This window comes from Gobio gobio (genome assembly GCF_949357685.1).
Source record: "Gobio gobio genome assembly, chromosome: 2".
NCBI classification, from domain to species: Eukaryota; Metazoa; Chordata; class Actinopteri; order Cypriniformes; family Gobionidae; genus Gobio; species Gobio gobio.
Genome location: NC_137098.1, coordinates 74,014,700 through 74,028,716, shown reverse-complemented (window position 1 = coordinate 74,028,716; position 14,017 = coordinate 74,014,700). Strand labels below are relative to the sequence as shown.

The 14,017-nt window shown below is 37.6% G+C and overlaps 1 protein-coding gene across 1 annotated transcript in view; it reads left to right on the top strand.

The window, feature by feature from the left end:
• Positions 1–2,656, top strand: part of LOC307122654 (uncharacterized protein) — a 30,938-nt gene extending 28,282 nt beyond the window's left edge. The window contains exons 9-10 of the mRNA XM_079810812.1: positions 2,185–2,278; positions 2,381–2,656. Of these exons, the coding sequence (XP_079666938.1) occupies positions 2,185–2,278; positions 2,381–2,403 (117 nt within the window). The 3' untranslated portion in view covers positions 2,404–2,656. The remainder of the gene's footprint in view (positions 1–2,184; positions 2,279–2,380) is intronic.
• The last annotated feature ends 11,361 nt before the right edge of the window (positions 2,657–14,017 follow it).

Here is a 14,017-nt window from a genome sequence, read left to right as displayed (position 1 = left end):
TAATATGCTTTCTACTTCACCACCCGCCGCAATGCCACCCTCATCCGGTTCCTCAGAACCAGAGAGGATGAGCATCGGATCCTCCACCCCGGGGGAAGAAGCCGCAGCGCGGGCTTCCACACGGGGAGGAAGATCATCGGAACTGTCAGAGGAGGATTGAGAAAGTGCCACAGCATTCCCAAAACCATCTGACAAATCCCGCTGTGAACCCCATGATCTGCGACGCCGCGCTGCCTCAGCGACCGCGGGTCCAGAACCATGAGGTTCACGAAGCTGGCCGCCCTCATCAAACACAGCCAGCCGAGAGCGAAGCAGTCTGAGCTGGAGCAGTCTCCCTCGAGAGCCGCCCGAGCATGCTCCACGCCCAAACAATGCACACAAAGCAAGTGTGCATCCGAGCCAGAGATGAAACGTGGGCACGGATGCACACACTGCCTGTATCCACTCTCACTCATACTTTTTCTTTCACTTGTTTTCTCACACACACTTGGACAAACAACAGTATATAGACAGACTTTTGACATAGAGCGCTATGCTGAAGAGCAATAACTGCCGTTTCAATGCGCCGGCTCGCCCTTTATACTTCCGGGTACGCCGTCACGATGACGTCATCACGCACGACCAATCAGATTGGGCTAGTTTCTATACGGACTTCAGATTCGCTAGTGTTTAGGTAGTATCCCCAAAGTGTCTAACCAGACGCAGTGAGAGTTCCCTCGAAAGGGAACTATTGTTTTTTTTATTACTTTAACTAAAAAAATAAAATAAATAAAAAATCCACACAATGAATACTTTATGTTGCAAAATAATAGGACAATAATAGTTTCTAGGCAATTGCATGGCTAAATATACCATAAAAATGTTTATATTACAATGTTTTCTGATTTGGATACAGTAATATTGTCTATCAATATACGAAAAACATTTAACCAACCCACCAACTAACTAACTAACTAACTAACTAACTAACTAAGTTACCAACTAACTAAGTAACCAACTAAGTCAAGTCAAGTCAAGTCAACTTTATTTATATAGCGCTTTTAACAATGTAGATTGTTTCAAAGCAGCTTTACCGTGTTAAACAGGAAAATAATGCAGCAGAATTTTATTAAGCTGTATAGCCATTTGATGTCATCAGTTCATTTCAATTTACATACGGTGACAGTGTGGGCTTTAGATCAGTAATTTGGTTTATATGGTTAATTTAGTTTATTAATTAGATTTATTTTGATGTTTAGTTGAAAAATATAGTGTCCCCAACTGAGCACGCCAAGCCAGAGGCAACAGTGGCAAGGAAACCAAAACCCCATTAATAAACTAACTAACTAACTAACTAACTAACTAACTAACTAACTAACTAACTAACTAACTAACTAACTAACTAACTAACTAACTAACTAACTAACTAACTAACTAACTAGTAACCAACTAACTAATTAACTAACTAAGTAATCAACTAACTAACTAACCAACTAACTAAGTAACAAACAAACTAACTAACTAACTAAGTAACCAACTAACTAACAAACTAACTAGTAACCAACTAACTAATTAACTAAGTAATCAACCAACTAACTAGTTAACTAACTAACTAACTAACTAAGTAACCAACTAAGTAACCAACTAACTAAGTAACCGACTAACTAACTAACTAACTAATTAACTAACTAACTAAGTAACCAACTATCTAAGTAACCAACTAACTAATTAACTAACTAAGTAGCCAACTAAGTAACCAACTAATTAAATAACTAAGTAACCAACTAACTAACTAATTAACTAACTAACTAATTAACCAACCAACTAAGTAACCAACTAACTAATTAACTAACTAAGTAGCCAACTAAGTAACCAACTAATTAAATAACTAAGTAACCAACTAACTAACTAATTAACTAACTAACTAACTAAGTAACCAACCAACTAAGAAACCAACTAACTAATTGAGTAACTAAGTAACCTGCTAACCAACTAATTAACTAATTAAGTAACCAAATGACTAACTAAGTAAGTAACCAACTAACTAACTAAATGTCACTTATGTTTTTTTTATTCCGTGGCAGAAACAAGATTCAATAAGTTGTTCTGATACAGTATGTTTAAAAAGCACAATGAACAGTTTTACTTGAAAATATAAAAAAATTAAAAATTATACTAATAATAATGTGAATAATGTTTTTTTAGCTTCAGTCTGCTCTGGCATTACGAGGGATCACTGATGTCAAAATGTCCTGGACAAAACTTCCCCAGCGAGAGCAGAAACGGGATGTAGAGGAAGGTGAATACATTTACACAATGAGAATTGTGCGAATTCCACAATCAAAAACATTATTTGGTTTAGAAATCATTATGAGTTTCTTAATATGATTTTTTTTTTCAGGTCCGTGTGAAATAATGCATTAGCCTGGATGACCAAAATGTCTTTAGGAGGAAACAAGATTCTAGATTGATGCTGCAAATGAAAATATAGTGAAAGGAAAAACAGTTTTTCACGTTATTAAAATGTCAAATTACCAAGCATATTCTCTATATGAACTTCATGAAATGATTAGTATAGATCACTCTCACAACAACTTATCACAAACCACCACAGCTTGGCGCTATATAAAGCACGAGTGTTTCTCCTGTTCATTAAAGATGAAGTGTGTGTGATATCAGAATGTGTGTGATATCCTTATTTATTCATACGTTTTCAAAGTGTTTCCATTATGAAAAACAGAACAGCAAGCCACCATAAACAGTTAAAACACACATTAACACACATGCCAAGCTTCTGTACACTGGATATGATCAAACGTTACAAAAAAGAGGGGAAAAAAACATAAACGTAATCTATGTGATTTGTGCAGGTTTGGGGAGTAACAAAATAAATGACATAAATTACATTAAAATTCACTGTAAACAGTGATCGGTGATTCTCAGACTCTGGCACTGCAAAAGCATCCTGAGATAAAAAGCATTCTGCTCATACACTTCATACCCCTAGCAGACTATATTGCAATCATTTTACTGTCCTGAATAAGCCATTGCACATAATAGATCTTTACTGCGGTGGCCCAGTAGTGCACAACACAACACAATATAAAAAGCAAATATAAGTTCACAACACAACAAAATCAAGCCACAACACAACAAAATCAAGCCACAACACAACGAAAAAGCAACAACACAACAAAATCAAGCCACAACATAACAAAATCAAGCCACAACACAACCGAATCAAGCCACAACACAACGAAAAAGCAACAACACAACAAAATCAAGCCACAACACAACGGAATGAAGCCACAACACAACGAAAAAGCAACAACACAACAAAATCAAGCCACAACACAACGGAATCAAGCCACAACACAACGAAAAAGCAACAACACAACAAAATCAAGCCACAACACAACAGAATCAAGCCACAACACAACGAAAAAGCCACAACACAACAAAATCAAGCCACAACACAACGGAAACAAGCCACAACACAACGAAAAGCAACAACACAACAAAATCAAGCCACAACACAACAAAATCAAGCCACAACATAACGAAAAAGCAACAACACAACAAAATCAAGCCACAACACAACAAAATCAAGCCACAACATAACGAAAAAGCAACAACACAACAAAATCAAGCCACAACACAACGGAATCAAGCCAAAACACAACGAAAAAGACACAACACAACAAAATCAAGCCACAACACAACGAAAAAGCAACAACAACAAAATCAAGCCACAACAGAACAGAAACAAGCCACAACACAACGAAAAAGCAACAACACAACAAAATCAAGCCACAACATAACAAAATCAAGCCACAACACAACAAAAAAGCAACAAAATCGGGCCACAACGAAAAAGCAACAACACAACAAAATCAAGCCACAACACGAAGGAATCAAGCCACAACACAACAAAATCAAGCCACAACATAACAAAATCAAGCCACAACACAACGAAAAAGCAACAAAATCAAGCCACAACACAACGAAAAAGCAACAACACAACAAAATCAAGCCACAACACAAAGGAATCAAGCCACAACACAACAAAATCAAGCCACAACATAACAAAATTAAGCCACAACACAACGAAAAAGCAACAAAATCAAGCCACAACACAACGAAAAAGCAACAACACAACAAAATCAAGCCACAACACAAAGGAATCAAGCTACAACACAACAAAATCAAGCCACAACATAACAAAATCAAGCCACAACACAATGAAAAAGCAACAAAATCAAGCCACAACACAACGAAAAAGCAACAACACAACAAAATCAAGCCACAACACAAAGGAATCAAGCCACAACACAACAAAATCAAGCCACAACACAACAAAATCAAGCCACAACACAACGAAAAAGCCACAACACAACAAAATCAAGCCACAACACAACGGAATCAAGCCACAACACAACAAAATCAAGCCACAACATGACAAAATCAAGCCACAACACAACGAAAAAGCCACAACACAACAAAATCAAGCCACAACACAACGGAATCAAGCCACAACACAACGGAATCAAGCCACAACACAACAAAATCAAGCCACAACACAACGAAAAAACCACAACACAACGGAAACGAGCCACAACAAAATCAAGCCACAACACAACGAAAAAAAAAGCGTTCTCGAGTATAAATATGCAGCTATTATGCACATAGGTGATTTTGAATTGATATTTCATGTCGATATACAACTGCACAATTAAAACTGATCTTAGTGTTTAAATATTTGTAAGATTGGCGAATCTGTAGAACAATGCAAAGAAAACTAACTTTAACACACTCAGAGAGTCCCCTAGTGGTCAGGAGCATTTCCGTTGTGTTGTGGCTTTTTTTTGTATTGTTGTGGATTTTTCGTTGTGTTGTGGCTTTATTTCGTTGTGTTGTGGCCTTATTTCGTTGTGTTGTGAACTTATGTATGCTTTTTAAATTTTGTTGTTGTGCACTACTGGGTCACCGTATTGGCGGCAGTGGCTCAGTGGTTCATGTAGGTTGTCTACAAACCGGAAGGTTGGTGGTTCGATCCCCAGTTCCACCTGACCAAGTGTCGAGGTGTCCATGAGCAAGACACCTAACCCCAGCTGCTCCCGACGAGCTGGATGGCGCCTTGCATGGCTGACACCGCCGTTGGTGTGTGAATGGGTGAATGTGAGGCAATGTGTAAAGCGCTTTGGATGGCCATTGGTCTGTTAAAAGCACTATATAAATGCAGTCCATTTACCGTACTTTACATATAGGCACTGCAGCGGGTGGTGAAAACTGCCCAGCGCATCACAGGGACTCCACTACCTGCCTTCGAGCACATTCAGAGGAAACGCTTCCTGCATCGAGCTTGCAGCATCCTCAAGGACTCCTCTCACCCAGCCCAGACTGTTTTCTCTCCTGCCCTCCAGCAGGCGTTTCAGGATCCTCCGGACCAGGACCAGCAGACTAAAGAACAGTTTTTTCCCCAGAGCTGTCTCTTTGCTGAACTCAAACCCCCATTGATCTGTTTCCCTCATAAACTGCTAACTCTCCTACCTCACATCTGCCTTCACTTGTTATTTGCACTACTGGAAAAACTGTTTACTTATGCATCTTGCAATACCATACCTTAACTGGATTATGCTCATTTGCACTGCCGACTGTATTTATAGTACCTACTGTTTACATTTGCATTTTGCACCGTACTTCGAACTGTAATATGCAATCACTTCCACTGCACTTTACACTTTTTTTTTCCGGATAGCTTCTGTCCATACTTCATTGCACTACCTTATTCCACTGCTATATTCCTCATTTTAGCCTAACATATTGTATACCTCTATCTGTAAAATTCTGTTTATAGTAATAGCCATCTGTATATTATATTCATAGTACATATTCACCTGTAAATTCTGTTTATAGTAATAGCCATCTCTCTCTCTCTCTCTCTCTATATATATATATATATATATTATATATATATATTATCTCTCTCTATATATATATATTATGCATGGTATCGCGCATGCGCGGGTCGTGAGCGCGTTGTTGATGTTAGAGCTCCGTTGAATTGATTCATAATCCTTGATTTTCTCCTTATCACTCGCTTACAAACGAATATTTTCTATTATTTACAGCGTGTGAATATATCTCCGATAAGATTCTCTATAAAAAACAATCGGATTGCTTTGATATCGCTACTTATATCCGAACTTCCGCTACTAGCCGTAGCCCGCTAGCATTGCAAGCGTGGTAGCTTATTTACACCGCTAGCCGTAGCCCGCTAGTATTGCACGCGTGGTAACTTATTTACACCGGGCACCACTGAAACCTACAATTCGCCATCGTAGCACATCTGCTACCATGGCAAATAACTCGCATGTGTGTCTAATGTTACCTTTGAGTGCAGGCGAGGACACGTTCGAGCTGCATTCGGTGCTGTTGGAGTTGGATTCGCTGGAGAAGCAGATTCGCGATCTACTAGAGAGACAAGCCGTGCTGAGAGAGCGACGATCAGCGCTTGAAACATCACGCGCCGATGCGGTTAGTAACCTCTCGACTCCGACCTCGTCTACTCCTTGTGTTTCTTCTAAACTGACTGCGTGTGTTGAAGATATTAAAAACTGGATGACGTGTAATTTTCTGCTATTAAATTCAGATAAAACGGAGGTATTACTTATTGGTCCAAAAAACTGCCCACAAAACCTCAATTACAATTTTACCTTGGAAGGATGTCCTGTCACTTTATCCACTACAGTAAAAGACCTGGGTGTTATATTAGACAGTCCTTCCAGAAAAATGCGGCTTTTTTTTGTGATTGTTGCGGGCAAAAATCCTTGATTATGCGGCACGTTTTCTTAAAAAATGCGATGAAAAATGCGGGATATTTATGCAATTTTATGCGATAAAATTGCGGGAACTTGAAAAAACTGAGGTTTGATGAGAAAGAGAAAAAAAGCACTACATCACAGAAAGTGCTGGAATATTTAAGTTCTCATCTTGTTTTATTGAAGACCTTAATAATGGCTCAAATTTACAAAACATTTAGTCAATCAAGTTCTGTAGCTTTACAAAAGGAATATGCTACAACTTCTGAAAAAATTAATAAATAACTTCCTGTTTTACAGATGTCGCTATACAAAACAGACATTTGAGTGCTTCCAATGCACAAAGTGCAATCTCTTAAAGGGTTAGTTCACCTAAAAATGAAAATTCTGTCATTAATGACTTCCCTTTATGTTGTTGGACACAAATTAAGATATTTTAGTTGAATTCCGATGGCTCAGAAAGGCCTCCATTGGCACAATGTACACTCTCAAGACCCATAAAAGGTAGCCTACTAAAGACGTCGTTACAAAGTCCATCTCACTACAGTGGTTCTACAATAACTTTATGAAGCGACGATAATAGTTATTGTGTGCAAAAAAAACTAAATAACGACTTATATAGTGATGACTGATTTCAAAACACAGCATCATGATGCTATGAATCATCGAGTCGATTCATGATTCGGATCGCGTGTCAAACTGCTGAAATACGTGACTTTGGCGATCCAACCCGCTGAATCGACTCATTGATTCATAACGCTTCAAACCGCTGAATCGACTCATTGATTCATAACGCTTCAAACCGCTGAATCAACTCATTGATTCATAACGCTTCAAACCGCTGAATCGACTCATTGATTCATAACGCTTCAAAGCTTCATGATGCTGTGTTTTGAAATCAGTCAGCACACGGGAAACTGCTTTGCTCTTTTGCTGTTATTTTTGTTGGCCAATGGGAGTTTGTGCTTCATCATGGTTTCACCGGTATCTATGGTTTCTCCACGGGGTTTGAAGCTTTTCGATGACGTTCGCGTCGGGTAATCACGTCACTTCAAAACGTTCCCATGGCAATAGGCAGAAATGGCGGCTCTTGTGTGAAGTAAACGAAAAATTTTCAACTTTCTGCTAATATATATATGACTTTTTTTGCAACGAAAATGCGGGGATTATGAAATCATGATAGCCCCGCATATTTTGCACGCGGAAATAGGCAATTTATGCGGCGAAAGTGCGGCGTATTTGAAAAAATGCGGCCCCCGCATGAATATGCGGACTTTGGCTGATTATGCGTTAAATCACGCGTTAGCATAATCGCGTTTTTCTGGAGGGACTGATTAGACCGCAACCTAACATTCGAAAATCATATTTCATATGTTACAAGAACGGCATATTTCCACCTTAGAAACATTGCTAAGCTACGTAACATGCTATCTATTTCTGATGCAGAAAAGTTAGTTCATGCATTCATGACCTCGAGATTAGATTACTGTAATGCTTTATTAGCTGGTTGCCCTGCATCCTCAATAAACAAACTACAGTTAGTCCAAAACGCAGCTGCTAGAGTTCTTACTAGGTCAAGAAAATATGATCATATAACACCAATTTTATCATCTCTACACTGGTTACCTATCAAGTTCCGTATCAATTACAAAGTATTGCTACTAACCTATAAAGCCCTAAATGGTTTAGCTCCAGTGTATCTAACGGATCTTCTATCGCCCTACAATCCATCGCACTCTATAAGATCACTAAACTCTAGGCTTCTGGTCATTCCTAGGATATCTAAGTCGACTAAAGGAGGGAGGGCTTTTTCACATTTAGCTCCTAAACTCTGGAATAGTCTCCCTGATATTGTTTGAGGTTCAGACTCGCTGTCCCAGTTTAAAACTAGATTAAAGACGCATCTCTTTAGCCAAGCATTCACATTATAATTATCTTTTATACTACAGTTAAATCGGATCAAAAGCATTAATATAATATTCTGAACAGCAGCTACGCTAATCATTTCCCATCTGCTTTTCTGTTGTTATCTCGGGACACTAGTCCTGAGGTAAATAGTTCATCAGCTCCAGTTTGTATCCAGCCTCTCATTGAGACTTCGGATGCCCCAACACCTGTGATAAGACCAGGGGCGTCGCATCCGTGGGGGATGAGGGTGTTTTAACACCCACACTTTTCCCGGTGAGAGGGTTCAACACCCACACTTTTTCTGCAATTTCCCGCAGTTTTGCACAAACGCTTTAGGGATGCCACAATTCTCATTATAATATTGAACCGTTCGGTACGGCATTCACGGTTCAATACGCGCTTATGATTTGCGTTGTTTTTGTTTTGTTTTTGCAGTGTGCATGTGAGTCTACGCGCTGATATGAGCAAATATCCAATCACTAGTATACACAGTGCTAGACACGCTTGCAATGCTGGTGTCAGAGAGTTATACTCACAGAACACTAGAGTTATTCACAATCACGAAAGTTCATTATTTGCATGCGTTTTAAAGCCTTGCCGGTTATTCGCGTGCTTATGCACCGTTTTAACGCGCAGAGCGCGCGCACCAAAAGCCTGTCAAACACTTGATTACTGGACTAAGTAGTCTTACTGTGCTAATACTGTCAAATACACTCAAGGTTAACAAACACATTCGGTTATGTGTAAAGTGAAAATAAATTTGCGTGTCTGTATATTAGATGCACGTCTTGAATTGACAGCAGCGCAGCAGTGAACACGCTGTCCTTAAAGGGACAGTTCACCTCTAAAATTCTGTAATTATTTACTCATCTAATGTTGTTCCAAACCTGTATTAATTTCTTCTCTTGAACACAGACAATTGATGGTAGCCATTGGCTTCCATATTATTTCCTACTATGGGGACTTTAATGTTAATAAAACTACAAAAGACATAGAAAAGCACTCTCTGTTCTTGACTGAAAAACATTAATACAGTAGCTTTAATAAGAATCAATGTATATTTTATAGTGAAGTCTATGTAGTGTTTTATTTTTACATTTATTCATTAAATGTCATACTTATATGCTGCTGAGCTCTGAGCTGCCAGTGTAAGTCTTTATATATATTTATTTTATATTATACTATTCACTAGGAATGTGTACAAGGTTTTTTTTAAAGTAAAGTTTTAAGTTTAAGTAAGGTTTTTCAAGTCTTATAAGCATTTTTTTTCTCCTTAACCTCTTTCTTTTCCCGTCGCCTAAGAATAGAATAGCAAAAAACTGATGTGACAAGCCATCAGAACCGAACCGAAATGAACACTGTGGTTAAAAAAAACCCCGAGGTATGTGTATATAATAATAATAATAATAATAATTAATTACATTTATATAGCGCTTTTCTAGGCACTCACTCAAAGCGCTTTTACATAGAAGGGGGCAATCTCCTCAACCACCACCAATGTGCAGCATCCACCTGGATGATGCGACGGCAGCCATATTGCGCCAGTACGCCCACCACACACACCAGCTGATTGGTGGAGAGGAGACTGAGGGATGATACCAATCGTATATATATATGGGGATGATTAGGAGGCCATGATGGACGGGGGCCAATGGGCACATTTTTTTTGGCCAGGATGCCCGGGTTACACCCCTACTCTTTATCGAAGGACATCCTGGGATTTTTAATGACCACAGAGAGTCAGGACCTCGGTTTAACGTCTCATCCGAAGGACGGTGCTTGTTACAGTATAGTGTTCCCATCACTATACTGGGGCGTTAGGACCCACACAGACCACAGGGTGAGCACCCCCTGTTGGCCTGACTAACACCTCTACCAGCGGCTACCTAGTTTTCCCAGTTTGGTCTCCCATCCAGGTACTAACCAGGCTCAGCCCTGCTTAGCTTCAGTGGGAAACCAGTCTCTGGCTACAGGGTGATATGGCTGCTATATATATATATATATATATATATATATATATATATATATATATATATATATATATATATATATATATATATATATATATATATATATATATATATATATATATATATATATATATATATATATATATATATATATATATATATATATATATATATATATACGATGAATACAATGACAGAAGGGTACAAAAGGTATGACATACAAGATATATATATATATATATATATATATATATATATATATATATATATATATATATATATATATATATATATATATATATATATATATATATATATATCTTGTATGTATTAGGAGGCCATATATATATATCTTGTATGTCATACCTTTTGTACCCTTCTGTCATTGTATTCATCGTTTTTATTGTTAACAAACAAACCACATCCATCCCCCACACTTTTGAAAAGCTTGCTACGCCTCTGGATAAGACGACTCCACGCCTGTGAAGAGACGACTCAACGCCAGCGTTGTTATGGCCTAAATTAATACACGATTGATTAACTTTTTTGAACATTATTCTTTAACATTGTCTTTCTAACCTTTTTACTGTACATCTATGAAATGCACTTTCTGTAAAGCTGCTTTGAAACAATGTGTATTGTGAAAAGCGCTATACAAATAAATTTGAATTGAATTGAATTGAATATATATATATATATATATATATATATATATATATATATATATATATATATATATATATATATATATATATATATATATATATATATATATATTCAGTACATATCCATGTCCTGCACTTATTCATCCATTGTATATCCTGCACTTGCTGCTATTGCACTTCTGGTTAGACCTAAACTGCATTTCGTTGCCTTGTATCTGTACTTGTGTAATGACAATAATGTTGAATCTAATCTAATCTAATCTAATCTAATACAGTGCCCAAGACAAAATTACAGAATGTATACAAATTGCCACATTCACAAATGGCACATTCATTGCCACATTCATAAATGTACACATACCCTTGAATTCATGATCGAAGAATGCTTCATGTTAAATCATTTGTTTAAGTAATTTCTCACAACTCTAACTTTTTTCTTGCAATCGCAATATATATATATATATTGTATATATATATACATTATTAGCCGCGTTTCCATTAACCTTCAAATTGCACAAATTGAATTGAAAATACGCCCATTGGAAACGCGTCAATTTAGCAAAAACTCCCATGTATCGCAAAAACGTTTTACCCTCGCATGAGGTGGTTTTTCAGACATTTCGAAAAAAGACATTTTCTTTTTACAGGTCATCTGGCGTATGTAAAAGTTGATCATTCTTTACAGATGACAGTGTGTTTGGACAGAAGACGAAACAGAGTTCTTTATTAAACTCATAATAGAAAATAGAATTACAGGAATACTGGCGTCTAAACACAGAAACGCCACAAATGATCACAAAGACCTTGAAGCAGATATGAGGGAGAAACACCCACAAACACCTCATCCGTGCTGCTGAAGTGTAAGGGGCTTTCCTTGTCATTAATGCTTGGATAAAAAACATGTCTCCTTCCAATACTGACCAGTGCGGTGGATGGGATATTTATATATAAACCTACCAACACGAGAAGAAAAAAAAAGGTTTCAGTAGCATAACATTGTTTAATATGCACAACCGGCGAAACATCATAGAATGTCTCTGAACAGATTCACACACACTTTTAGGGGAAAATAAACTAGACTTCCCATAGACTTCAATACAAAATAATGGCACAAAACAACGTCCGCACACAGCCGGCAGGCTTGAATTACTTAAGAAATCACTAAGAATAAACATGTCAAGTAATTATAAGCGTGAAAGATACATCCACACACTTAATTTGGTCAATTTAAAAAACATGTCCCTTCATTCATTGTATTGAAGTCTATGGGAAGTCTAGTTTATTTTCCCCTAAAAAGGGGCGTTGACTAAATTGACAGTTAAGTTCCCAGATGTGCCGGTAGTCCGTATGGAAACGGCGTCATTTTGCAATAGTTTTTTATTGACATTTAGGAAATATTGCAAACGTTTTGGGCAAATCTGTAATGGAAACGCGGCTAGTGTTGCACGATATACCGTTACTAGAAAAGTATGGTGATACCCTGCTATTAAAAACGGTACAATATGAAATTTTATTAGTACCGGTACTTTAAAGGTAGGTTAGGTAAGAATTGGTTAAAAAACGTTTTTTTCCAAATTTTTTAAAACTTTCTTTATATATCAATACATAATTAAAATTTAAGTACTCTGAAAAAGAAAGTATAAAAATTGAGTGTCTGTAGACCTCTCACGACTGTTTTAAAGACAGCTCATTATTTCCATTCACTCCACCTTCTCCCATCTGGGCTCTTTCCAAAGCCACGCCCCCAAAGCACATGAACGCGCTATGCCGACCGCTCAGCTGGAAGACGCATTATTTACCTGAGACAAGCGGAGAAGAAGGAGTGAAGTGCATGTAGTGACATCATGTCAGAATCACATGTAATAAAAAATCTAATTTTACTCATTATGAATATAAACAAATAAGACGTCTTATAGTACTCACTATCAAGCTAGAATACCGATACTGGTAAAGTTTAAAATATTTTTTTATTTTTATTCGGTAAGCTAGTTATATTTATAAGGCAAAGCTAAAAATGGGTAGCATTGATACATGTTTTTCCAATAACATCAGTTATACTGTGATGAAGATTAATTTCGTGTAAGATTCATAACATATACAGTGTTTTGCATGTAAGAGCTTCCATGATGAAAGCATTGTTGACTCTGATGAGGACTACACTCTGGAGACAAATACCGCATCGTCGGCTCGAGGGCATAGCAGAGGAGGTCGTGCAAGAGGGCGGGCAACTAGGGTCCGAGGAAGTAGAGGCGGAGGACGGGGTGGTCGAAGTGCAGGGCAAGGAGCACTTAGTTTAGGACAAGAGGACCTGCGTCGAGTCTTGACTCTTGAACTCCTCAAATCAAATGGGTGCGCGCATGTGGGCAGATCATGTAGCAAAAGGGGTGGTAGCCATGAGAGTGACAGTCGCCCAAGCCAATCACTTGTTTCGTCCCGGACAAAAAATAATGAGCTGTGTTTATTGCAGATTAAAAAGTCTAGAGTCACTCAATTTTTATACACTCTTTTTCAGAGTACTTACATTTTAATTATGTATTGACATATAAAGAAAGTTTAAACAAATATGGACAAAAGTGTTTTAGATAATTCTTACCTACCTACCCTACCTTTAAGAAGGACAGTGCTCTAATAAGCAGTATTTATTAATGACTAAATTGAGCGTCAGCGTCAGTTC